This window comes from Sus scrofa, chromosome 8 (assembly GCF_054392235.1).
Source record: "Sus scrofa isolate SSC_HxYL_T2T_F1_AM1 chromosome 8, Sscrofa_HxYL_maternal_Yorkshire_Landrace_v2.0, whole genome shotgun sequence".
Classification (NCBI taxonomy): domain Eukaryota; kingdom Metazoa; phylum Chordata; class Mammalia; order Artiodactyla; family Suidae; genus Sus; species Sus scrofa.
In genome coordinates this window covers 2882222-2908731 of record NC_139390.1, presented here as the reverse complement: position 1 = coordinate 2908731, position 26510 = coordinate 2882222, and the positions used below count along the sequence as shown (strand labels likewise).

The 26510-nt window shown below is 62.3% G+C and overlaps 1 protein-coding gene across 28 annotated transcripts in view; it reads left to right on the top strand.

Annotated features, from left to right (window-relative positions):
* The window catches only part of SH3TC1 (SH3 domain and tetratricopeptide repeats 1), a 52195-nt gene extending 27150 nt beyond the window's left edge, over positions 1-25045 (top strand). For 4 of the 28 annotated variants that reach the window (XM_084973789.1, XM_084973790.1, XM_084973788.1 and 1 more), the window contains exons 3-18: positions 2628-2702; positions 4773-4900; positions 6085-6190; positions 6985-7131; positions 7746-7935; positions 8593-8669; positions 9503-9698; positions 11769-11902; positions 12822-12863; positions 13854-15515; positions 18157-18337; positions 19374-19524; positions 20592-20714; positions 21316-21466; positions 22340-22536; positions 24677-25045. In XM_084973789.1, the coding sequence (XP_084829915.1) occupies positions 2628-2702; positions 4773-4900; positions 6085-6190; positions 6985-7131; positions 7746-7935; positions 8593-8669; positions 9503-9698; positions 11769-11902; positions 12822-12863; positions 13854-15515; positions 18157-18337; positions 19374-19524; positions 20592-20714; positions 21316-21466; positions 22340-22536; positions 24677-24934 (3818 nt within the window). In that variant the 3' untranslated portion in view covers positions 24935-25045. Of the gene's footprint in view, positions 1-2627; positions 2703-4772; positions 4901-6084; positions 6291-6984; positions 7147-7745; positions 7940-8592; positions 8670-9502; positions 9699-11314; positions 11662-11768; positions 11903-12821; positions 12864-13853; positions 15516-18156; positions 18338-19373; positions 19525-20591; positions 20715-21315; positions 21467-22339; positions 24509-24676 lie in introns of those variants that run through there. The other 24 variants (XM_084973808.1, XM_084973810.1, XM_084973809.1 and 21 more) reach the window with 12 other exon arrangements.
* Positions 25046-26510: the final 1465 nt, after the last annotated feature.

Below are 26510 nucleotides of genomic sequence, written 5' to 3'. Positions count from 1 at the left end.
ATTAACTGAACCCACAAGCTTAAACTAGCTGTAATACAGACATCAATTCAGGACAATTTCCCAGACCAACCCTGGTGAGTTTCTTTTAGATTTCGAGAGTATGTGTAAGCACTCACTTTCCTTTAAGCCAATTAAATACAGCTCCTTTACAGGTTAATTTTTACCTAAAGACAGACAGAACCAGAGAGCTCAAAGTTTTCCTGCTTGAATTTTAAAAAGTCTCCTCCCCCACCCCAACACCCAGTCTGGAAGTCTGCAGCTGGATCAGACCGTTCCTGAGACCCCAGGCAGAATAGGTAATTGCAAAGGCAGAGAGGGCAGATGGAAGCCTCGCCTCTCCTTCTCTCTCTATCTCCCTCCTTCTCTCTCTCCCTCTCCCTGTCTCTCTCCCTCTCTCAATCCCTTTCTCTCTCCCTCCCCGCCTTGCTCTTTAAAATCCCACTGAGTAACCCAAGGCTGGAGTCCCAGGCAACGTGGGCTATGTTTGTATCTCGAGGCTAAATGCTCCATTGTGCCCACAATTTTGGCCGAGACTTGCAAGAGCAGTTAGACAAAGATCCCAATGATGGAAACTTAAAGATGCACATGAGACGTCTTCAGGATAAAGGGAAAGGAACGCAGGTTTAAGGCAAGGGGAGGCCGGGTGGAAAAGCCTGAACGAGAGCAAGAGGTGGCGGGTCAACGAAGGGACGATACAGGGACGATCGGACCTCCAGCCGCTGCCCGACGTGGAGGAGGACCCTCTGCTGGGCAGGGATGTCTCTTCAGGGCTGCAGATGAGTACCTGGAGCAGAAATGTCCGGAGGTGTGCTGTCCCTCTCAGGGCCACCTCCGGGAAGCCACGACGTCCACGTGTCTGGTCCCTGGTGACGCTCACGCCTCGCGTCGATCACTTGATTGAGGGGACCATCCCTGTCAAAGCCATCCCTCTCCCCTTTGTCCTGAGCACGGAGCCTGAGGGACGGTACCCGGGGACCGCGTGATTCCCCTGCTCATCTTCAAACTCACAAAGCATAGGTTGCATCCCGCGAGACTCTTGGCTGACATCCCGACTTGGCGACGGTGGCTAACTGGGGACTTTCGAAGGCTGCGTCCCTCCTGTACTCATCGACTTCCCACGGTGAGGAGGAGCAGCCTCCTCCAGCTACCCGCTTGGTCATTGTAGTGTGGGCTCAGAGGGCTTTATTTCATTCTCTGGACGGTGTCAGGTGCCGTCATCACGTGTTGGGCTCGGATGGCCTCAGATGTGGTTTGGGCGGCATCTCCATCGTCCTGAGAGCAGCCCTCCTTGCTGGGGCCCAGGACTCTCACAGCATCTCCACTCTCGCTGCCCCAGCCCTGGACTCGGCCATTCCTCCAGGAGCCCTGGCTTCTCAGTGGGAAGGTGGTGCTTAAAGCCCAGTCTTGGGCGCTGGAGGCTCGCGTGGATTTGACAGGCATTCCTGAGACCCCGGCTCAGGAAGCAGAGCCAGCAAGTCCTGGGGAGGGGCTCTGACCACGCAGGTGACCACAGGGCATGGGGCTGGTGCACTGTAGGTGGCTGACAGATGCCAGTGGGGAGAGAGCAGAAGTGAGCCCGTTGTGAGGCTCCGTGGTCCAAGGCCAGTGCTGTACCCACAGCTCTGAGCAGGGCATCCCCGGGGTCGTGGCTGAGATTCAGCGCCCTCTGTCCGAACCACGGGTGTTTCAAAACAAGATGCCCCTTGACCCTAATGCCCAGACGCGCATCCCATTTTACAAATGAGGAAACCGAGTAGGGCAGAGACGGGGGGATGGGAGGTGGGTTGTGGGTGGTGTCTCGGATCAACATCAAACTGGGAGCTGCTCTTGAGGCTGAGGGCCGGGTCTGGGATGCCCAGAAGAGGACAGAGCTGCCACTCAGGGTTCAAGAGCCTGTCCTCTGCTCCGATGCTGTGGGAGCCCCATCTGGGCCTGCACTTGGGGTGTGTCACTCGGCCTCACCAGGCGGTGAGAGGGGGACCTCAGTGGGCCCGGAGGGCACATGGCGCCCCCGCCAGTGGTGCGGCCGGATCAGGGTGCAGCCTTGTCTACTCTAGACCCCGGGTTTTTCTGGGCCGTCGCCTCCCCGCTGTGGTCAGCAGAATAAAGGCCCCCGAACAAGGCCACCCTCCAGCCCCCAGACCCGCTGCACACACACACGTCACCTACAGCAAAGTCGCTTTGCGGAGGGGATTAAGGATCGTGCCGAGGGGAGGTTATCCCGGGCTCAGAATCTGAGGGAGGCTGAAGACGCTGCGCTGCCGGCTCTGAGACGAGGAGGGGCCGTGGCTCAGGGGACGCGGGCATCTCTGGAAGCTGCAGAAGCCAGGACATGGGTTCTGGCCTGGATGCCCCAGAAGGAAGTGGTGCTGCACTGAGATTCGGGCCTGGAGACCCTGCTCAGACCCCAGGGCAGCAAGACAACACCGCGCTGTTTCAGAAGCTCCTAGGCCAGGGTAATTCATTGCAGCACCATAGGAAACTCACAGCCTCCCACCTTGCTGGGCGCTGTGACCCTGGAGGGAAGGTGTGAGCGGTGTTTGGAAGGGTGGGAACATGCCTTTCCTCCAGAAATACCTGGGGGGTTGGTGCCTTAATTACCGGAAACTTCTCCTCCTCTGTTGCAGATGCAGCTCCCAGCCCTGGTGCCTCTCAGCCGGCTGCCGGACCCTCTCCTGGCCAGATGGGATCGTACCCCACAGGTAGCCAGGGCCCCGTGGCAGGGTTAGGTCTGGGCTGGGACCTGAAGGTGGGACCCCTGGGCGTCCCCGTCCCATCCCCTGGACCTCTGACTCAGGAACGTCTAACCCAGGCTTCTCTCTCGTGGCCTTCAGAGCACCGTGGGGGCAGGAGGGCTGGTTGAATGCAGATGCCCCGGTCTCGAGCCCAGGCTCTGGTGCAGAGTCAGGAGTAGGCCCAGGACTCTGCGTTTTCACTCGGGGATCAAGGGCTGGGGCTGGCCTGCACTGCAGAGGGCCTCCCTGGACTCTGCATTTGCATCTGCCCGCAGAAGGGGGCATGGCCCTGGAGGCCACGGCAGGGGAAGTGAGACCCCGTCATCCAGGGCCTGGGGAGGGCCCCCAGGGAGGGGCTCTGAGGACAGGCCGGGGGCGCTCCCACAGGGCGCTGATGGTGAGGGGCAGGCTGGGTGGAGGGGGAGGGGCAGTAGGCAGCCCCTACCCCAGGGACCCCACGGCCAAGCCCCAGCCCTGGGGACGCGGATACCCCAGCATCATGGGCGGTTCTCCTTTGCCTCCAGACTGCCTCCCCCAGCGTTTGCTTGGGGCGGTCAGTGCTGCCCGTGGTCACTCGGGAGGCTCAGGACAGTTGAGCAATGAGGCAGATTATTTCAGGATTGAAAATACAACCCCATCCTCTTTCTGGAGTCGGAGGGGCCGTCTTAGAACTGGTTGGGAAATTCGGGGTGAGGCTTCGGGGGGAGGGGTCTGATTCCTCCCAGAAGTTTCCTCTCTGCTCTGCCCTGGCCCTGCCCCCAAGGGGGGCTGTTTGCTCCAGGCCCCTAGCTAGAAAGTTCCGAGGCTGGTGCTGGGCTGGGGGGCTTCTCCCTCCCTTCTGCGCTCCCCTCTTTCTTCCCTTCCCCTTCCTTTCTCCCCTCCCAGCTTTGGAACCGCCCACCCTCTGGGGATCCCTGTGGCCAGGCCTCTGGGGGGGGGGACAAGGAGGCGGGGAACAAGGGTGGGGTGGGCAGGGGGCGTTTGAGCTGAGATCTGAATCATAAGGCAGCCAGCCAGGCGTGGGTCTGGGAGAGGGTGCTTTAGGTGGAGATACAGTGAGTGCAAAGGCCCTGGGGTAGAGTAGGGAGGGGTCGGGAGTTGTCCTGAGGACTCAGGGCAGCAGAGAGGCTGCCACCTGCTGGAAGGGAGGGAGAGGTTGGGGGGCGCGGGAAGCCAGAGGCTCAGGGCGGTGCTGTAGAAAGGTGGGAAGCGTTCAAGTTTTATTCTCCCTGGAATGGGAAACCACCACGGCAGCTGTGCTATTTAGTGCAGCAGCTACATTGGCCATTTATGCTTAAATTTAACTTAAATAAAAGAATCCGGTTCCTCAGTTACACTGTCCACACCTCTAGACCTCAGGGCCCGTGTGGCTGGCGGCCACCGTGCAGGACGTCACAGAGAGCAAACACGACATCACAGGAAAAACGTCTAGGGAGATTGGGGGTGCGGGCATGCAAAGGCAGGGTGGTCGGGAGGGGACCCCCTGGCTGGGCCAGAGAACTGTCTGGAGGGACGTCAGGGCCCAGACGCGACAGACCTGTGGGGAGGGGCCAGCAGGGCGGGGTCCGCCTGGTTTTGCAGGTGACCTGGGTGGTGTGTGGTGGACGAAGGGGTCGCTCCCCCGCCTGCAGGGCTGGGGCTGAGGGTCTTTTTGGAGGGGTGTGGGGTGAGGCATCTCAGGAGGTGGGACTGGAGTTCTGGGTGACCCACGCGGTGTCTGCTAGAGGTGGGGTGCTCTGGGAACTTGGCGGTGGGAGAGCTCTGGCTGGAGGTCGCCGTGACGGTGACTCGGGAACATTTGCTAAGTGCCTGCTCTGAGCTGTGGCTGTGACACGGTCCCTTCCTCCCCTCCCTGTGAGACGCGGGTCACACGTGGCCCAGTTACAAGGAAAGAAACTGGGGCTGGAGGGAGAGGAGCCGCCATGCGAGGTGTGCACAGGCCATGCACGTGGGGCGTGAACCCGCGTCTCTGCGTGTGGGCTGGGGGCTTGCGGGGAGCACCTCCCCAGCTGCCCACCTGGATCTGCCCTCTTCCAGACCTGACCCTGCAGCTGCTGGCCGTGCGCAGGAAGAGCGGACTCCCGGACCCCGGCCTGCAGCGGGCCCTGCGGGGCCGGCTCCGCCTGCTGGAGAACGACAGCTGGGAGGTGGCCCGCGCCCTGGGGGTGAGTCTGGCCCCTCTGGGGGTCTGGGTGGGCCCGGGAGCCGGGGCTCCACACTGTGAGGGGTGGAGAAGGACTGCTGGGAGGAGAGGGCGGTGGCCCCAGCAGGAGGAGGGTCTGTCTGCAATGATGCCCAGGCCTCCTGGGACCAAGGCCACGGGAGGGGGAGGCCACCCCTGGCCTTGCCTGGTGGTGGCCCTGAGACTTGTCCCCCTCTGCTCTCCTGGATGTCTGGCTCCAGGGCACCACCCATCACACGCTGCAGCCCCAGCCACATGTGGGCCACCACGTTCCAAATGGCCCAGTCCCTTTCTGCAGGGACACTTTCAGTCTCTCCTTAGGGAGTAAAAAGGACTGTGGGTGGACCTTGTCCCCTGATTTGTTGATGACTGGCCCCTGCCAGGACGTGCCGGCAGGACGTTGGTGGAGAAGGGGGCTGAGCTGGGTGGCCTCCCCACAGCAGAGGTCCTGGGGTCACCATCTGACCTTGCACTCTGCCCGGCCTGACCTTGGCCGAGGCCCCTTAGCCACTGGAACGCAGCTTCCTCAGCCACATACTGGGGATGCTTAGAAGGATGACTGCCCAGAGCTGCTGTGAGGACCTTAGAACAGCAGACATGGAGCACCCAGCACCGTGCCCTGCCCGGGGGTGGCCCCTGCAATGCCAGGCAGGGAGGTCCTGGCTCCGTGCTGAATCCTGGCGGTGCCGCTCACAGAGGGTCAGGCTTCCGAGAGCGCCCCTCCCCAGCCCACTTGGTCAGTGTCAGCTGGTGTTCCTTTTGACACACCAGCCCCCTCAGGAGTGTTCACAGGCTGGATATTAGAGGAGAGGGGAGGCTGGACGTAGGATTGAAGTCGAGGCTGCAGGCAGGGACGGGAGGTGGGGTTGGGGTGCACGGGGGCAGGACCTGGTGTCCCTGGGGTGTAGGACTGGAGGTGGGCGGAGTGGAAGAGGGCGCAGGTGCAGAGAGTGGAGGCCGTGCCTGCTGTGGGGAGGAGCGGGGCTTGGAGCAGCACTGGGGAGCCACAGCGGGCTCGAGAGCAGAAGAGGGGCGGCCTGGTGCCTGCTGTCCCCGCCAGGGTCGTTTCTGCGAGATGTTTCCGACGTGTGCGCGGCTCCACCCTCCAGATGAGCAGATGCCCAAGGACACGGGGATGGCTTCTTACTTCTCTCTCTTCCTCGTAAGGAGCTGTCCGCCAGGCTGCTGTCCATCCACAGCGACCAGGATCGGATCGTGGTGACGTTTAAGACTTTTGAAGAAATCTGGAAGTTTTCCACCTACCATGCTCTTGGTAAAGCGGTGACCCTCCCAGAACCGGTTATGGGGTCGCCCCTTGAGGAGACTTGTCACACACCAAACACTTTATGTTACCACTCGGGGCTCTAGACTAGGTTAGTTCGTGGCGCTCCCTGTTCTCCGGGAGGATGGAGGTGACGGGCGGGGCTGCAGGTGCCCGGGGCTCGGGGGTGTGGGCAAGACTTGGCCCCAAGGGCAGCACAGACCAGCAAACCTTTGTTTCAACCTCAACCCAAGTGCTTTTTGTTTGATTTTATTTTTCACTGTTATTTTAGTTGCTTTACGGGGTTGCGTCCGTTTCTGCTGGGCAGCAGAGTGACTCAGCCGTACACATCCAGTATGTTCCTTCTCGAAGACTCCCTGTTCTGAGGGAGGCTTTGCGGTCTTGGTGCCTCTCCCTGGGGGCCTGGCGGCCACACCCCGTCTGAGGCCTGAGGAAGTGGGAAGTTAGGCTCAGGGTGACAGTTGCCTGTGCGCCTTGCCCAGGGCTGTGCCAGCTCCCCCAACACACTGTCCTCCTCGGATGATCCTGCCCCATCTCAAACAAGAGGAGGCCGACGGTCCTAGGAAATCACTTCCCAGGGCCCAGGCAGGTTGTCCACGGTCACAGCTGGTCCACTGGCAGCCCGGATGGGCAGACCCGTGGCCCGCCTGGGTAGTGGATGCTGCTGGGAAGCCTCAAGGGCAGGTGGACGTCTCCCCGGGCCTGGTTGGTGGCCAGCCCCCGACCAGGAGGGCTCCCCTGCCCCCGTCCGGAGCCCACTGGTGACCAGGCCGTCTGCTCCCCAGGCTTCACGCCTCACTGCCTGGAAAACCTGCTCGTGGACCAGACCTTCTGGCTGCTGGCACCGGACGAGGACGAGGAGACAGCCATCCAAGTCCACGTGGACGAGGAGGCCTTGAGGCTGACGCACGAGAGCCTGCTCGTGCAGGAAGGTGGGCCCTGCGTGGGTGACGGGGACGTGGGCCAACTCCTCGCTGCACTGGGGACGCCTGGGGACACAGGCAGCAGGAAGGCTCTGGAGGCGAGGAAGCCTGAGGGGCCTTTGGGCAGAGTATAGAGACCCTGGTCCCACCCCCCCGCCAAGGAAGTCACAGAAAAGGGGTTTTTGCCAACACCTACTCCGTTCCCCCGCCATCAAGTTCCTGACCTGGCTGTCGCTCCTGGTGCCACGGTGGCCTCAGAGTTGGGCTCCAAGCCTCCTGCTGCACGTCCTTCCCAGAGGAGGACAGAGGAGGCGGGCTGTGGCTGACTCGCTGGTGGGGGTCCAAGCAGAAAAGGCCCTTGGGCTCACACACCTGGCCCCTCATTGCACAGATGAGGAAACCGAGGCCCAGAGAGTGTGAGCCCGAGCCAGGCTCCCGGGCAAGGCCAGGTGGAGCAGGGACTCCAGCCAGGTCCAGCCCCCGAGTCTGGGCCCCTGGGGAGGCCGAGGGTGGGAGTGGGGACCCCTGCAGGTGCTGCCTCATGGGGAACGGGTGGTCCCACCTGCAAACGAGAGCTGCCCTGTGTCCGGTCACCTGCGTGACCACCCTCTGCCCCTTCACAGGGCCCTTCTTTGTCCTGTGTGCTGACCACCACGTGAGAGTGGCCACTGGCCCCCAGCCCCCCAGGCGGGCTGCAGCGGGTCCCCACGCTGAGGCAGCCCAGACAGTGGACTCATCGGCCCCCCGCCCGCGCACATCCTCGGAGGAGAGGGCAGCAGTGGCCACTCCTGAGCCTTTGATTCCGTTCCATCAGTAGGTACCGACCTTTGTTTCTCTGCTTCCTGCGGGTCCTCTAGGAAACTCTCCCAGGCCCTGGTCCATCCCAGGCCAAGGCGAGTGGGTGGGGACAGTGTGAGCCACCTGCATGACAGGACACTGACACCTCCCCAGCCAGGCGTTCCTGGGATGAGATGGCCCAGGAGGGTGCAGCATGGGGCCCTGGCCTTGTGTTCTGGCTCATTCTGGAAAGCTCTGGAGAGAGCTGCCTAACCTGAGCGCAGAGTAAGGGAGCACGCAGGGATCCGTGCAATTTAGAACCAAAGCAGGGAAAGCCTGGGGAGGCTAGGGCAGGTGCATGTAAGCGCCCCCTCCTGTGCTAATCCTCAAGCATAAACTGGGCTTGGAGCTTCCCGGCAGCCAAAGCAAAGAGAGAAACTCGATTTCCTCGTGTTCAGGGTCTGTGGCTGAGCAACCTCCCTGCATAATGGAGGGGTGTCCTCAAGAATGCCAGCCTGAGGGAGGGCAGGCAGGAGGCACCTGGCCTGGGGGCACAGACCTCGGGGCATGGCTGGGCCTGTGTGTACACCTGTGCATGCCTGGGGGGCGTGGATTTTGCTCAGGTCCCTGGGGGCTGCTGAACATGAGTTTCAATCTGCCCCATATCTGAAATCCTTTCTCACCCCACTCCAGGTGGGCCCTTCGGGTGCCCTGGGACCCCATCAACGACTCCATGGGTGGACCTGTGACGCTGGACATCCAGCCGATGGGTAAATATTCCCACTGCCCTTCTTCCCCGGGGGAAGAGGCGGGTGAGGAGGGCTGGACACCAGCATCCTGGAAGCTTCTGAGTTCGCCCTGAGTCCTCTCCAAGGCAGAAGAGGTAGCTAGACACCTCTCCATTCATGGGGTGATCACAGAGGCTCAGAGAGGCCGGCTGGCTGTTTCGGGCTCACCCAGCCCACGGTGAGGCCGGGCCAGGCCGGGCCGGGGTGTCTGGTCCCTCTGCCTCTGGAGTGTGACCGCCGCACCCCGTTCGACAGAGCACATCCTCAGCCCCTGCTCTCCCCGGCTGCGCATCAGACCCCAGGAAGCCCCTCAGAGGTGGGGGGCTCCGGCTGAGTTCCCCGTGTGCACTGAGGGACCAGTGTGAGGCGGGGTCTTCTTCTGGGAAAGCAGCTTGGGCTCCTGGTCCAGGGCATTCTGCTGTGCCCCGGCCTGGCTGGCCTCTGGGTGGCCTGTGTCCCAGTCCTGCGGACGTAAGGCCCCACGGGAAGACCTTTCCAGGTGTATTGCCTCGGGGGGACGGGGGGGCACCTGGGCCGACTTAGTCACTGTGTCCAGGCTCTGGTTTCTTATCCTCAGTGAGGGATAAAGCCCCCACCCCCCGAGGACCACGTGGCCATCCAGCCCCTCACGGGGTCCACCTGGCTGTCATCTACACGGGGCCTCAGCAGCCTGGCCGTGTGCTGGATGGAGCCCTCAGCAGGGCAGCATACTCCCTGGCCAGGGACACCGACCGTGTGGCCGAGGGCCACCCTCCTGCCCGCCCAGTCCCCACCGGCCCTGCCCCTGGCGCTGACCTGTGACCTCCTTTCTGCAGCCGTGGGCATGGCCTCGGCCGTGGCAGACTGCCAGGGCTCCGCGCCCGAAGAGATGACCTTCCAGGGTGGTGACCACATCGAGATCCTGGGTGCCCAGGTGCCCGGCCTGCCGTGGTGTGTGGGCCGGCACGCGGCCTCCGGCCAGGTCGGGTTTGTGCGGACGAGTCTCATCCGTGTGCAGGGCCAAGCGTCTGAGTGAGTGGCTGAGGGCCCCCCTTTCGGAGCCCACCCCTCTGCCCTCTGGGGACCCTGCCTCATCCACCTGCTTCCCTGGTGACACATGTGACAGTGTCCTGCCCCTCCCACCCCTCCTTGCCATCGTGCCCACCTCCGTCCCCAGGGCCTGACCGCAGTCCCCGTCTGGACCCTCCTGCCGAGGGCTCGGGGGTTGGCCCCTGAGACACAAAGTTGTCCACGAGTGTCCTGGGCTGTGGGGACAGCACCACAAACCCAAGGCTTTTTTTTTCCTTTCTCCTCTTTTAGGGCCACACCCTCGGCATATGGAAGTTTCCAGGCTAGGGCTTGAATCAGAGCTGCTGCAGCTGCAGCCACAACACTGGATCTGAGCCGTGTCTGCGACCTACGCCACAGCTCATAGCAACACCGGATCCTTAATCCACTGTGCGAGGCCAGGGATCAAACCCTCAACCTCATGGATACTAGTCAGGCTCTTAACCTGCCAAGCCACAGCGGGAACTCTGAGTTTTCCTCTTTTGATTAATGAACAAACCAGTGGCTATTCCTTTTTATTTTATTTTGACATTATTTCAGACTTAGGGAAAAGTTAAATTTAACTTTTATTTTGTTTTGTTTTTTGTCTTTTGTCTTTTGTCTTTTTAGGGCCACACTCGCGGCCCATGGAGGTTCCCAGGCCAGGGGTCAAATCAGAGCTACAGCTGCCGGCCTGCACCACAGCTCACGGCAACACCAGATCCTTAACCCACTGAGCGAGGCCAGGGATCGAACCTGAGTCCTCGTGGATGCTAGTTGGGTTCGTTTCCGCGGAGCCACGAGGGGAACTCCAATGTTAGCAATTTATGACATTTACTTTCTCCTCTTTAAAAAATGTTTTTTTCTTCTCGATTCCTTGGGAGTGACTTGGAAACCTGTCCCTTAACCTCTAGATAATGCAGCACGTGTTTCTGAAATCAGAGCAGCCTTGACCACAGCGCAACTCTCAAAGTCAGGAAACTAACAGCAGCAGCAGCCTGTTATCTGAGGGCCTTATTCAGATTTCGCCGGTTTTCCCAGTAATTCCGTCTCTAAACAAAGAAAATTCCAGATCCCATGCTGCTGGTTATTTGGCTCTTTAGTCTCACGCGCCTAATCTTAGACAGTTCCTGTCTCTCTGTCCTGACATTTTTTGAGGAATACAGGCCTGTTTTACTTGTACTCTGAGATTTTCTCTTTTTGTTTTTTTGGGGGGGTTTGTTTGTTTTTTTAGGGCCTCACCCACCCGCAGCACATGGAAGTTCCCAGGCTAGGGGTTGAATTGGAGCCATAGCCGCCAGCACACGCCACAGCCACAGCAATGCAGGATCCGAGCCGCGTCTGTGACCTACACCACAGCTCATGGTAAGGCTGGATCCTTAACCCACTGAGCCAGGCCAGGGATCGAACCCACAACCTCGTGGTTACTAGTCAGGTTCGTTTCCGCTGCGCCACAACAGGAACTCCTTCCCTGATTTTCTTTAACTTCCTAAAACAGCTCCAAGTTCCAGAGTACATTTGAATATTTCATATTATGCTGGTAATTTAATCCTGTAAGCAGAAGTGGGCCCCTCCTCCTTCTTCCTTCCCTCTGTTTCTTCCTGTTTTTCCTCTCTCTGACTTTCTGGGGCTCTGTGTTTGTCTCGAGTACGTCGGAAGAGTACCGGCAGAGGTTGTGCGAGGGGCTCTGGAAGCTTATAGTCTGGAAGCTTACAGTGTGGAGGGATTGAGTCTGCCTGCAGCCGTTTTGGCTGGCCTCGCAGGGGAAGGGGCATTTGAGGTAGGGTTTTGAAGGCTGTCCAGGAGCTCACCTTCCCAGGATGCTGGGATCCACTGCCTCTGTTACAGCTTTTCCTGCTCCTGGGCATCTGCCTTCAGCCAGAAGGAGCATCACTGAGGGCAGGATCTATTTTGTTTTTATCTTGCTATCTTCACCACTGGGTCCAGGGTAGGTGTGCCGTGGCTGGCTGGCAGACAAGGACATGGGAAAGGGTCTTTGCGTGATGCGTGTACGTTGGCAACCTCCAATCTAACGTGTGCTTTATTTTTTTCCAGCTTGGAAAATGTGATTTTTCTCGATGAAGAGGAGAGGTCTTTCTTCAGCAGTGAAGGACGTTTTTCAGAGGAGGACGCCAGGCAGCTCCTGAGCAGGGTGTCGGGCAAGGACGTCTGTGCTGTGTACAGCTTGGGTAAGTGGGGGCTGCGGGTGGGGACGCGGCTCCTCGCACTCCCCCCCCCCCCAGCATGGCTGCAGCAGCATCACCCTACAGCCCAGTTTTTTTTTTTTTTTCCTGCACCTGCGGGATGCGGGAGTTCCCTGGCCAGGGTGCAAACCCGCACCACAGCAGCAACCTGAGCCATGGCAGTACACTTCACCTTCTGAGCCACCAGGGAGCTCCCTACAGCCAGTGATTTAGGACAGCTTTCTTGGGGTAGGTTCCGGGACGAACAATGAAGGATGCAGAGCTAAGCCGCTTTCCCACAGGGCTGAGCTGCTGGTACATGTTAACCTTGTTTCATTGGCACTGGGCTCGGTGAGGTTGCACAGTCATTCAGGAGAGTGCTGGATGGTTCTGGCTGCATCTGCCGTTTACAGCAGCAACTCTGTCCACCTCACCCGCTTCTTAGATCAGCTGCTGTGTAGTCGACAGCACTTCACGTTCCAGTGTCTTTTGACTGCTCTTTCTCTCCTCTGGTTTCTATGGCAACGCGTGGGCTGTTAGTGTCAGCCCATTTTCAGGAGGCGGGAACTGAGGCGTGGGGCAGTGCTGGCAGTGGGATGAGGAGGGGGGTTAATCCCTGGGAGAGCCAGCGGAATGGTGGTGGGGGTATGTGTGTCCTTTGTTCCCAGAGGGGAGCTGCAGAAGCTGACAGCCTCTTGGGGAGGATGGAGTCGTGCAGGGGTGGGGGCCCATCCTGGAAGATGGGGCTTCTCCATCAGCAACCCCCATCCCCCGGCCAAGGCCCCCACCCCTTCTCGCTCTGCCCCCCCGCCCCAGAACTGGTGTCAGGGTTGTCATATCCTGGGGCCACCTCCACCTGACATGGCCCTGGACCCAGAGGGTACTCGCTGGCCCAAGGGTGATGGCTCCCTGTCTCCCTTTCCAGACACAGCAGAAGACGCTGAGCTCGAGCAGCAGGAAGAACTCGGTAAGTTCTTCCCACACGGCCCGGGGTCCCTCCGGTCATGGGGCTGGGCCTTGGGGTGGCTCCGGGCAAAGGACAGAGCCAGGCATGGGTGGGTGCTGGCGGCAGACTCACTCCTGTGGGGAAGGGCTGGTGAGCGAGGAGGCCATCCCCGTGGGGGGGCTGGATAAGCAGTGACAGTGCCAGATCCTTAACCCACTGAGCCACAAGGGAGCTCCAACCACGCTTAACTTTGAAAATGCCCAACCTTTACAGACCAGCAGACAGTTTTGAATATATTTTCTTACAAGGGAGCTTGAAACAGAAGAGTCTTTAGATCCCAGTTTACTCCTTCCAAACACATGCCCGTGTTTTTCCAGCAGGAAATGTAGCTTGTTTGCTCCTAGAGGCTGGACCTGCCTCTGCGCCCTGAGTCCATCCAAAGCCAACAGTCCCTAGGCGGGCAGCTGGGGGCAGCTCCTTGTCCCCAGATTCACCACGCTCTTTTTTTTAACCCTTTAGCAACCATTGCCCTCAGATTCCCAGACCAGCCAAGAAGAAGAGGGCGGCCCGGGGTCTGAGAGCTCTTTGCAATATTTCCTGTTGGGTTGGCCCCGGTGCTAGAGCTGGACAGGTGGACACAGACGCCGCTGTCCTCCACCGTGGCTGCTGCTATCAGTTCTGTGGGTGCTCCTGAGCCCACGCTGCTCAGTAGCTCTGCCTGGCTGTTCATGGTTTCCTGGGGATTCCGGCCCTGGCCGAGCAGGTGGGACCAAGAGAGGAGGGGCGTTTGGTAAAAGCTTGGCCAGCCGCTCCATGTTCTCCCAGCAGCCAGATCTGCTGTGGCCCCGCATATGGCCAGCACTGCCCTCGGTGCTCCACGCAAATCTCAGATGCTCAGGGCGGCCCCTTGGGGGAAGGCGGTGGAGACACTGCTGTTCGGGGAGAGACGCCCCCAGCCCAGCATGACTCGGATCAGACCCTAATCCATCTGGGGGATTTGCTGATTTGCAGAAACGTCCACACCCTGCCTGCACCCGGAGCCGCCTGAGACTCTGCAGAGGGTGAAGAATGTTCTAGAACAATGCAAGTCCTGCCAGGGCCTCCCCGAGGAGCCAGGGTCCTGGGGCGTCCATAGAGCATCCAGTGGTTCGAGCTCGCCGGACACCGAGGAGCCCTCCTTCCTCCTGGACACCGGGGACGCCTGGGCCGACCCGGAGGCCCTGGGCTCGCTGCTGCGGTTCCTGGACGCGCCCGGGTTCGAGGCCCGCTTCCGTGGCCTGTACAGCCTCTCCCTGCCGCGACTGAGCAGAGTGTTCTGTGGCTTCACTGATGAGGAGGAGCTGGCCGGGCGCCTGGCCCAGGCCCGGGGGGCGGCCAAGAAGGCCGAGCTGCCCATGGCGCTCGCCAGGCTCTGCTTCCTCCTGGGACGGCTGTGCGTGCGGCGGCTGAAGCTGTCCCAGGCCCGGGTGTACTTCGAGGAAGCCCTGGGGGCGCTGGGGGGCCGCTTTGGCGACCTCTTCCTGGCAGTGGCCTTGTACACCAACCTGGCCTCTGTCCACCTGCGGCAGAAGAACCGGGAGAAGTGTGAACAGCTGGTGCCCAAGGCCTTGGCCCTGCTGCTGGGGACGCCTGGCCACGTCGGCACCGAGGCCGAGGCGGGACTCCTGAGGCTGGCCCTGCGGCGGGCCATCTGCGGCCGCAGCCTGCAGGCCGAGGCCCGGGCCTGCTTCCTGCTGGCCAAGCACCACACCTGCCTCAAGCAGCCCGAGGAGGCCCTGCCCTTCCTGGAGCGGCTGCTGCTGCTGCTGGGGACCTCGGCGTCCCCGCGCGCCTCGTGGCCCATGAACTGCTACCTGCTCCTGGCGGACGCCTACAGCCGCAAGTGCCTGCCGCACCTGGCGCTGGGCTGCGTCAAGGTGGCCTCGCTGCGGGCACAGGGCTCGCTGGGCAGTGCCCTCTGGAGCGCGGCCCTGGTCCTGCAGAACTGCCCCCGGCTCCACCGCCTCCCCTCCCAGCTCGCCCACTACCTCAGGCAGGCGCTGGCCTCCCCGGCCTCGGCCCCGGAGCGGACGCTGCACGGGCCCCTCTATGCCAGCCTGGCCCGGCTGCACAGCCAGCATGGCCAGCACGGCAGGGCCATCGCCCTCATGACACGGGCCGCGGAAATGGATGCCCAGACTGGCGGCCGCAGGGTCGTGGACCACCTGGTGGCCCTCGCCTGGCTGCACGTGCTTCACAGGCAAAGCCCGCTGGCCCTGGCCATCCTGGAGTCCATCCTGGAGGCGGCGGCGGCCACCCTGGACCAGGAGGGGGTGATCGCCAACATGACAGCCATCGCCCTGAAGAGGACAGGCCGGACCCGCCGGGCGGCCGAGGGCTACTACCGCGCCCTGCGTGTCGCCAGGCGCCTGGGCCACGCGCGGAACCAGGCCGTGGTCCTGGCCAACTTCGGGGCCCTGTGCCTGCAGGCGGGCGCCGGCGGACTGGCCCAGCACTACTTCCTGGAGTCTGTGAAGCTCTTCTCGCGGCTGCCCAGCGGCGAGTGCGGCCCCGACTTCACGCAGGTGCTCCTGCGGCTGGGCCAGCTGTGCACGCGCAGGGCCCTGGCGCGGCAGGGCAAGTGCTACTACGAGTGGGCCTTTCTGGTCGCCGTGGAGGGGGACCATCTCGAGAGTAAGTGTCGGGCACCCTGGCTTCCTGGAAAGAAAAAAGCAAGTTTTCTTTCCATCTCTGCTCAGAGCACACCTGGGGTTTGCAGATCAGAGGTGAGGGGTGGTTTTTCCGCTGAGCATGCTGAGCAGTGGAAACCACAGATGCTTGCAGGCGCCTCGAGAGCCTCCCAGGCCGGGCCCGACATCACCAGGGCCACCCACTCGTCCCCATTTGCCCGGGACCCTGCTGCTCTGTGCACTGAAAGTCCCAAGGCCGGGAATCCTGGCCGTCTCGGGGAAACGGGCCGTGGGTGACCCTGGACGTAGCCCAGGCCAGGCCAGCCCAGCCGAGGGGCCGGTGGACCCTGCGCGCTGGGTGCTTTCGCTGTGCTGCCTCCTGGGCCTCTCCCTGCACAGATGCAGGGCAGTGTTGCATCCAGCAGCAGCCCGTGTGGGTACACCAGGCTCTGCAGGGCTCCCCCTGCAGGCAACACCTGAGTGGTCTTCCCTCGGGGCAAACAGACCCAGGTCACGAGAGCCCCAGAGGCGGTGCTCATCTTGGTGGCAGCTCCAGGCCCTGCCTCGTGGGTCGGGGCGTCTGCTCGGTCTGAGGGATGAGGACAGAAGGAAGGCTGGCAAAAGGAGCGGCCTGTGCAAAGGCCCTGGGGCGAGTGAGCTGGGCTGTGCAGGGAGGCACAGTCTGGAGTGAGTGGATCAGGTGGCGGCTGGGCAGGGGCCCAGGAGGCAGACTGTGGTTTGGTACTTTTCCTAAGAGCGCTGGGGAGCCATTGAAGGATGTAGATCCCTCACCGAGGCAGGAAGAGGACTGTCTAGACCTCTAGGAGGAATCAAGAGGTGGGTCCCCGCCCCGTGACCTCGGGCAGGTCCTTGGTGGTGCTCATCAATGGCCTGCGGTCCCCACGGGCCTCTCAGACACCTCCCGTGACCACCCCCACCACCCCGGGCACGGGAGGAATCCGACCAGGGAGAGCTGAGCTGGGGGACCCACCGGGTCTCATTGTTTCCCCTCCCCCACATTGGAGGGTAAGGAGACTAAAGGCAGGGGGTGACACCCAAGGGTCACCCAGGGCTTGTTCTGGCTCCTTTTTTCATCCATTTCGGTAGTTTGCATCCTTGTAGGATTTATCTGTTTCATCTAGAGATCAAACTTGTTGGTCACTTACACCTGTTCATAGGATCCCCTTTCCTTCCGAGAGGTCTGTAGTAATGTCTCCTCTTTCTCGGCTGATTTTCGTCATTTCCATCTTCTTTCTGTTTTTTCTTGATCAGTCTAGCTAAGAGTGGTCAATTTTGTTAATCTTTTCAAAGAACCATCATTCGGTTTCATTGACTTTATGGTTTTTCTACTCTCTAGTTTATTATTTTATCATTTCTGCCCAAACTTTTGTTTTCCCTTCTTTTGGTTTGTTTTGAGTCTAGTTAACATTTTCTAGTTTCTTAAGGGGAGGCGTTTAGGTTTTTTGTTGGAAATCTTTATCCTTTTTTTAACATCAGCATTTCTAGCAGTGAAGCCCCTCTAAGCCCTGCCCTCTCTGCATCCCCTGCCCCCTCTGCATCCCCTGCCCCCTCTGCATCCCCTGCCCCCTCTGCATCCCCTGCCCTCTCTGCTTCCCCTGCCCTCTCTGCATCCCCTGCCCCCTCTGCATCCCCTGCCCCCTCTGCTTCCCCTGCCCCCTCTGCATCCCCTGCCCCCTCTGCATCCCCTGCCCCCTTTGCATCCCCTGCCCTCTCTGCATCCCCGGGTTGTGGTCGGTTGTAGGCTGATGCTCACTCAGCTCAAACACCTGGTTTCCGCCGTGACTTCCTCCTTGCCCCCCTGGTTATTTAGGAATATGCTGTTTATTTCTACAGATGTGTGAATTTCCCAAACTCCCTTCTGTTGCTGATTTCTGATGTCATTCCACTGTAGCTGGAGACCGTGCTCCTGTGATTTCATTGCTTTTACGTTGATGGGGAATAATTTTGCAATCCCGCCCCTGGTCTGTCCAGGGTGCCTGGAAGAACGTGGCTTCTGCTGTTCCGGGGGCGTGTGCTCTGGGGCCCATTAGGGTTGGTTGGTTGCCAGGGTCGTTCATCCTTCTCTTCCCTTGTTCCAGGCCCTCCGGTTTTAGGAGAGGAAAGTAGGGCTGTGGGCTTGGAGCCTGGCTTCATGAAGGCGCATGGGCCCTGGGATGCTGGTGCCGGAGGCCCCAGACTTGGTACTCGGCTTTGGCCTCGGTGCACCCGTCTGCATCCTGGGGGCATCATTGCTCCCTGCCTGGTCAGCTCAGTGTGAGAACAGCTGCTGTCTGGCCAGGAGGAGCTTCATGGAGCAGAAACGGTGTCCAAATGTGGGACAGCCTGGCCAGAACCGCCCGGCCTGGGGAATAGACAAGTGGTTGGTGCTGTCTCTTGGGCACTCGTGACATGCCCTGCCTGTCCCCTCAGATCTGGGGACGTCACTTTGCACCTCCCTGCCTGGTTTCCTCACCCCAGGACCTTTGCACAGGCTACTCGCTGGCTGTGTGACCTTGAGCAGGACACCCAGCCTGACCCCAGTGCGATGACCCCAGCTCACAGAGGCAGGCACAGAGCAGGGGGCCTCTGACCCTGCAAATGTCTCTGCGATGCATGATGGGGCCTCTTCCTTTTGTCTCCGCCAGGCCAGCTGCAGGCCGTCCAACGGCTGTGTCACTTCTACAGCACAGTCATGCCCAGCGAGGCCCAGTGTGTCGTCTACCACGAGTTCCAGCTCTCGCTGGCCCGCAGGGTGGCCGACAAGGCACTGGAGGGGCAGCTCCTGGAGACCATCAGCCAGCTCTACTTGTCCCTGGGCACCGAGCGGTAAGGGCCGGCCTGGGGGAGGGGAGGGCGAGGAGGATGCTGGACCACCGTCCAGGACAGCTCCTCCTCGGTGGCAGACGGGCCCTGAGCCAGCAGCCTGGTCTCGTCCCCAGGAAGGGCAGAGCCTGGGTTCTGGGCCGTTCGTCCTGCCGGGGTGGCTTCTGGAAGCTGGCCCCTGGCTGCCCTGGTTTCGCCCACTGGTCCAGCTCTGGGCCAGGTTGCCTGGTTCTCAGCTGTCTCCTTGGACACAAGGACTGCAGCCATGTGTGCCCGGAGGGGTCTCACCCACAGAGGCAGCTGGCTGCACCCGCTGCCTCCCCAGGGCAGGGTTTCAGGGTTGCCTGTGCTGTGCGCGCCTGCCTGGAGCATCCTGAATGAGGATGGGTGACAAACAGCCAGGCCACACAGCTCACAGGCCACCAGAGTCTCATTACACCCCTCCAGGCGGGGTCCCTGAGAGCAGGGAGGGAACCGGGGTCCCCAGGACTGGGGAGATGGGCCAGTCTTGGCCTCCGCCCCTCATCCTCGGGCCTCGGTTTCCCGGCAGGACCAATGCGCCAGCACCCTAGATCCATGCTCCTCAAAGTGGGGCCCCTCGCCCAGCAACGTCCACTCCCCCTGGTGCTTGGGGGAGATGCACATTCCCAGGCCTGGCTCCAGACTTCCTGAGCCACCTGCGTCCTGCCTTCGAACAGCCCCCTGGGTGGTTCTGATGCCCACTCTGTGTGAGAACCTCCGGTGTGGACAAACTCTAACTCCTGCTCAGCGGCCACAATCCCAGCTGTGTCTGGAGGCACGTGGGCCTGTGTTTGGGGAAGTAAGGCAGAGACGCCCAGCCCGTGGTCCCCCGTTTCCCTCCCCGGGGCTGCTGTCCTCTTTGCTGGCAGGTGTTCATCCGATGCCATCCCGCCCCCTGGCCTGGGCAGCACCAGCTCTGTTCCTGCTCCCGCTGTTCCAAGCCCACCGTGGCCAGACCAGCCCCAGGGAGGGCCCGGTCCATTCCACGTGCGGCTCTGACGGTCGCGCCTAATTGCAGGGCCTACAAATCGGCGCTGGACTATACCAAGCGCAGCCTGGGGGTGTTCATTGACCTCCAGCAGAAGGACAAGGAGGCACAGGCCTGGCTGCAGGCGGGGAAGATCTACTACATCCTGCAGCAGAACGAGCTGGTGGACTTGTACATCCAGGTGCGCGCGGGGCCGGGCACCCTCCCCCAGCATCTCCCATCTGAGCTCAGGGCAGGGGCGCGTGCCCCCACACACCCACCTCCGTGCTGGTACACAGCAAGCGCCCCGTAAGTGTGCCAGTGAGCCCCTCGGCCGGCGCAGAGAACTCCTGTCAGCCACAGGCGGCATCGCTCCTTAGAAACCACAAGCATCACATGAGCTCCGTTTGAGGCGCTTTTTCTCAAACACGACGTGGTCTCCAGCGCTTCGAGGGGGCCCTGAGCCCTGTGGGTTTCTCCTTTCTGAGCACCTGCTGCAGGCGTCCCCTGGGCCAGGCGCCCAGGCCCCCAGATCGGGAGCTTGCGGCTGAGGCGGGCAGCCTCCTCAGGGAACAAAACCAGCCAGGGTGGGGGCTGCGCCCAGAAAGGAGCCGAAGGGTGAGCTCAGGTCGGCCTGGGGTCACGGGGGCTGTTTGAGTGGCATGGCAGGGGGCAGTGCCCACCTGGGCAGGGCTGCTTCTGCGCTGGGGCTCTCAGGGGCAAAGCCCGGAGGTGCAGGGGGTGTGGCTGGACTGGGGGCCAGGGCTCGTCCGCTCGGTCACTCCCTCAACCGTGTTTGCTGAGCACCTACCATGCGCCAGGCACATGCAAAGGCCTGGATGACAGCTCCGTCCTCCGCGGGAGAGACAAGTGGGTGTGTGGTCAGGTGTTGCCGAGGGCTCGGGAGGAAGGTGGTGGGGCCGGGGGTCAGGGTGCGGGAGCCCCCGGTGAAGCCGAGCGGAGAAGTGGCCAGCGGGATTCGGAGGCGGGCTCTGAGCTCCGTCCCAAGCGCCGCCCCAGCCCATAGCTGCGGGCCCCTGGGGCCTTGGCTCGAAAGGCCTCCTCTCAGGACACAGGGCTTGATTACCGACTTTCACCCGGGACGAGGGCCCCGACGCACAGGCACCGAGAGTGAGGGGAAAGGACCCCCGCTGTCGGTGCAATCGAGGGGTCCCGGGCGGCCGAGAGGTGGCTGTGACGCCCCCCCCCCAGTGGACTTGGCCCCCTGCCAGGCATGGTGGGTCCCCTGAGAGTTTCTGTGTCCCGCAGGTGGCACAGAACGCGGCCCTGTACACCGGGGACCCCAGCCTGGGGCTGCAGCTCTTTGAGGCGGCTGGCGACATCTTCTTCAACGGGACCTGGGAGCGTGAGAAAGCCGTGTCCTTCTACCGGGTGAGAGGGCCTCAGGGGCGCAGGCGTGGTGGACAGAGGCCTCCCTCCTGGAAGCAGGACCCCCCCGCCCCATGGTTTCATCGGGGATGCTCTCATCCCTGCACCTCCCAGGGAGGGAAGGAAGGAGGGCACGCATCCCAAAAATCCGGTCACCCTGGGCCTCAAGGCCTGTCCCCATTTTGCAGATGAGGGAATAGGCTCAGAGAGGCACAGGGGCATGGCCAAGGTCACACAGCGCATCAAGGGCAGGGCCCAGACCGGGGCCCAGGTCCGCCTGTGCCTCCCTGCGGCTTCTCCCTGCTGTCTGCCCAGCTCACACGCACGGCTCAGCCCAGGGTGCAGATGGACGTGGCATCTTTAGAGCCCAGCGGGGTGTTGGATGCCCTGGTCAAGGTCTCGTCGCCCAGGAGGAGCAGGGCTGGTCTGGGGCTGTGCGGTGCAGCCCCTTGTTCACGGCCCAGGGGCCCTGGGGTTGTCACGACCACTGAGCCGACCTTTCTCAGGGCAGAGCTGCGTAAAGCTCCCGTGGGATGGGGGGACATGGGGCATTGCCGGGGGTACCAGTTCTGGGCTGGCCTGACCCATCCACCTGTGCTCACAGGACCGGGCGCTGCCCCTGGCCACGACCACAGGGAACCAGGAGGCGGAGCTGCGGCTGTGCAACAAGCTGGTGGCACTGCTGGCAGAGATGGAGGTGCCTCAGGAGGGCCTGGAGTTCGCCCACACGGCCCTGGCGCTCAGCATCACCCTGGGTAAGCTACCCTCTGGCCATACCGGGGCTCCGTCTCCGGGGTCTGAGGGCGGGAGCAGCAGGCGGAAGATGGCTGAGCGTGGCTGTGGGTCCTGTGGGCCGGGCAGGCTGGGAGGGCAGCATAAAGCCCGCTCTGCCCGGGGTCTCTGGAAGTGCCATGCTGGCTGTGGGTGGACTTCCATCACCCGCTCTGCTGCTCCCTCCCTGCTGACCACAAGGTGGGCCTGTATCCCGGACACTCCTGAACCTGCCAGGCGGGGCCACCCTGTGTCTTTCTGCACGCTGTCCCCTCCTGTTCTTCCGTCCCCGCTCCCAGCCACCCCTGCTGTCCTCCAGCCGGCCGACTCCCAGTCACGTTTCCAGAAAGCCATCCCTTCAGGCCTCGCATCCCTCTGTCCACCATACACTGCTCCGGGCCGTCTGTCTCCCCAAGACTCAGAGCCCAAGAGGGCCGGGCACACAGTAGGTCCACAGCAGGGTGTGCCTCGGCCAGCGTCCTGGAGACAGCAGGGCCTGGGGACTCCGTGACGACAGGGTGGGGGCTGCTGACAAGACAGCAGGGGGGCCGAAGGTTGTGTCTGCACATCGACTGGGAGCCCTGGTGCCTGCAGGTGCACAGACCGCGGGACTGTCGTTCTCGGGGTCAAAACAGTAGCCAGAGGTCCCGGAGCGGGGGCATCCTGGTCCAGGCCTGTCGCATCCCTGAGCCGGACCTGACGCTATTAGGCCCCCTTCACAGACGGGTGAGGGTCTGGGGACGGGGAGGGTCAGGCTGGAGCTTTGAGAGGGCGCTGTCCCCAGAGCTCCCGGCTGGCCCGAGCCCCCCGCCCCCGGCCCCACAGCCGGGTCCTCACTGTCCCCCCTGCGTCCCCAGGGGACCGGCTGAACGAGCGAGTGGCCTACCACCGGCTGGCCGCCCTGCACCACCGGCTGGGCCAAGGCGAGCTGGCCGAGCACTTCTACCTCAAGGCGCTCTCGCTCTGCTCCTCGCCGCTGGAGTTTGACGACGAGACGCTGTACTACGTGAAGGTGTACCTGGCGCTGGGCGACATCATTTTCTATGACCTCAAGGTGGCGCTGTGGGCACGGCCCGGGTGGGGGTGGCTCCAGCCCCGCGGTCTCCCTAAGCTCTGGCCCTGGGAGGAGCAGGCGACGACGCGGTGGACCCTGCTGAGCCCGCACGCCGGGGTCCGCGGGGGAGGCTGACGTGCGAATAGATGTTGGCAGCCTTTGGGTAAAGGACTAACGGGGGCGTAGTCCGCAGGGCGTCCTGGAGGAGGTGCCTGCAAAGCTACGTCTTGACAGCAGGAGTGACCCACGTGGGAGGGGGCTAAAGAGATGCCTCGGGCAGGGAAAGGGTGGTCACTGTTCTCGGAGGCCCACGTTGCAAGGTGCAACCCGAACTCTGGCACCTCCTCCAGGAAGCCCGCCAGTCTTCCAGACGGGAAGCCTCATGACACCCGAATGGAGACGGGTCTGGCTCATCTCATGTCACAGAGAAGGAAACTGGGATCCTGGATGGGGTGTGACCTGCCTGGCGTTTATCGCAGGGACGTCACTCAAGCCCCTGGCTGGGCCCCCAGCTGTCGGAGTCTCGGGGGTGGGAGCTGGGGCCTCTTTTCCTTCCATCTCTGGGCCCCGCAGTGGACGCCCTCAAGGGCTGAGGCTCCCTCCTCTTCCTCGCCCCCCCTTCCCCCCGCCCCAGGCAGATGCCCCATCACCCCCACTCCAGGTCTGGCATTGCACCTGCACAGCATCCTGCTTTGTGTCAGTTGAGGAATGAGGGTGCCCCGGCCCAGGGACTGAGTTCTCCACCCCCGCCCACAGATGGCATCTAGGAGCTGGGGCGCCAGGAGAAGACCCCCCCACACCCCACCACTGGCCTGGCTGCTCCCTGGCGACAGCTGGTGGTCATAATTAGTCAGTGCAGCCTTCTGTGAAGTCTCAGCAAGGCAGTGCTGGGGGGGTCCCATGGGCATTGGTGACCCCCACAGCTGAGCCCCAGACCCTGTGCTGTCCAAGCTCTGTGCTTTCCAGGCTCTGTTCTGTGCAGGTCCCATGCTGCCCAGGCTCAGTATGGTTGAGGCTCTGTGTGTCCAGGATTTGTGTGGTTGGCTCTTTAAATGCTTTGAAGAGCTGGTGCCCGCACAGCACAGAGCTGGGGGGGGCGGGGACTGAGGCCAGGCATGGTTGGCCCATTGGGGTAGGATTGGGAGCAGTGCGGGGTTGGGGGGGCGCTTCAGTCCTGGGACCTTGTGGGCATAGGACTGAGACCCCGAGCCTGTGCCTCTGGGGCCCTGCCACCCTGCTCACTCCCCGAATCTGTGCCCCCCTCTCCCTGCACGGGGCTGGGAGCCTGGGTGTGAAGCAGGGCTGGGCTGACCTCGCCGGAGCTCTCTATGCCCAGAGCCCTCTGCCCGGGTTGTCTGAGGCTGGGGCCGCGCCGACACGACCGCAGCTGGTCAGTGAGCTGCGTGAGCTTCTTCAGCTCAAAACAAGAAGGGGAAACTTGAGGCTGAGGATGTGGGCATACTCGCCCAAGATGGGGGTGGGGTGGGGTTGGGGCAGGGCCAGGGGTCAGCTCCAGGCCCAGGTGTCTGATCAAGGCCAGGCCGAACGCTCCTTCACCCCTGACCCTGGCACGGGCGCCAGTCTCTCCTCCTATCACCCCTGGAGTGGAAGGAAAGGGCAGGGCTACAGCTGAGACAAAGTTCCCTTGGCCGGGCAGGCGCCTGGGGTCAAGGGGCAGAGAACTCCGCTTCCTTCCCAAAGGCCTCCCAGGCCATTCCCGCCCTCAGCCTCGCCATGACCTTGACCGTGACTGCTCTGCCTTCACCTCGCAGGCGCCTTGCAACTCCCTGACCTCACACCCTCCTCCACGTGGCCAGGAGGGAGAGGGGTCCCCTCAGGCCCTGCGTGCCACGCAGACTCCCCTGCGTGGAACCAGGGATGGGAGGAGAAAGAGGGCCAGACAGGACCCTAGGGGACTCGCTCCATCCTTGACGGGTGTCTCTGAAACTGGGCCATCTTCAGCCTGCGCCTGGTGTGTCCCAGCTCGAAGGGTGGGGCTGGGAATACGACAGGTTTGGGTGCCAAGTCTGGGTCTCCACCTGTAGCAGGTGGGATGCAGCCTTTGGGGACACCGCTCGGAGAGCCCCACTGTCCCCCTGGGCGGAGCTCTCCCATCGGTCACACCCCATCTCCCCTCCAGGACCCGCTGGACGCGGCCGGGTACTACCAGCTGGCCCTGGCGGCAGCCGTGGACCTGGGCAACAAGAAGGCACAGATGAAGATCTATACGCGCCTGGCCGCCATCTACCACAACTTCCTCCTGGACCGCGAGAAGTCCCTCTTCTTCTACCAGAAGGCCCGGACCTTCGCCACCGAGCTCAACATCCGCCGGGGCCACCTGGCCCCTGGGCGGTGCTGCGGGCGGGCACCCTGGCTGGTCCCCGGGCCCCCGCCCTGAGCCCTGAGAGCCGTGGTCTCCTTCTGTGCCTGTGTTTCCAGCGGGACGCGCCTCCTGGGAAGAGGAGGCATGAGGGCAGGGGTCAGATAGTAATAAATATTTTTGCAGAAACCTGGGCTCGGCAGGCTTCCCTCCATGGGCTGCCTCCTGGGGAGATCTGGGCATCAGGTCCCTGGGGGCCACCTGCTGCTGCCCCCCTGCCCCTCTGGGTATGAGCAGGCAGGCCTGGGAATCCAACAGCCCCAGGCCAGGTCCCCCGGCTGGTCACTCAGAGTGCCTCCCCCACAAAGCCATCAAAGGGGAGACGGCCCCCCCCGGGCTCCTTCTCTGTCCCTGGGTCCTCACCACGGCTCCGGCACCGCGCTCTGCCTTTGACCCACAAACCGCCCTGCGAGGTCAGGACTATCGTCTCCATTTACAGTGGAAGAAACAGCAGCACAGAGAAGTTAGGCGCCTTGCCCACAGTCACACAGCAGGTAGGTAGGGGCAGAGCTCCAGAGCCCAGCACAGCGCCCCTGCCAGCCTGCCTCGGGGGATGTGTCCCATTAGGACCAAGGGCGAGTACATGGTTTCAAACCTCTGTGCCCCTCGGCTGTGTCCTGAAAGGGATGGTGACAGGAGAAGGGGCCCACCTGCTCCCCACCTGGGGTGTGTGTGTGTGTGTGTGTGTGTGTGTCCTCAGCCTGACCAGACCCACCTTCAGCCCCTGGTCAGCCCTTGGGCACCTGGTGGCCGGGCCTCCAGCCCCAAGGGGAGCCCACTGCTGCGTGTATGCAGGGGCGTCTCTGTGCCGCCTGCCCCTGCCTCCCCTCTCCACTCCCCCACCCCTCCAGCAGCCAGCCAAGCGCCAGGAATCAGAGCAGGTGGGAACGGCCCCCAGTTTACACACAGCACGCCGAGGCTCTCACACCGCATGACACTATTCCAGGCTTCTCTCTCTCTCTCTCTTTCTTTCTTTTTTTTTTTTTTTTTTTTTTTTTTGTCTTTTTAGGGCCGCACTTGCGGCATATGGAGGTTCCCAGGCTAGGGGTGGAATCAGAGCTATAGCTGCCAGCCTACACTGCAGCCACAGCAACGCGGGATCCGAGCCATGTCTGCAACCCACACCACAGTTCACGGCAATGCCGGATCCTTAACCCACTGAGCGAGGCCAGGGATCAAACCCGCGTCCTCATGGATGCTAGTGGGATTCATTACTGCGGAGTCACGACTCCACCGGCTTCTCTTAAGGAGGTACCCGGCCCTCCCAGGCCTCCCCACCAGGGGGCAGCAGAGAGCTTTCCAGAACTGGCTCCTCCCAGGCAGGAGGGCGCAGGTCCCAGCGGCCCTGCCTCAAAACGTCTAAGCTGGACGCCTGGCGGCCTTCTCTGCGGGCTGGGTGGGTTTGGAAAGCGGGGCGGAGGCTGCACTGTGGTTGAGGACACGCAGACGTGATGGCCCGCGCTGGACCAGCAGAAAGTGCCGTCACCATAGCCCTGAGGACGCGTCTCTGAGGTCACCAGGCTGGGCCTACAGCCACGCCACGTGGGGTGGGGTTGGTGGCCCAGTCACTCTTGGCCACCACCTGCCCCAGCAT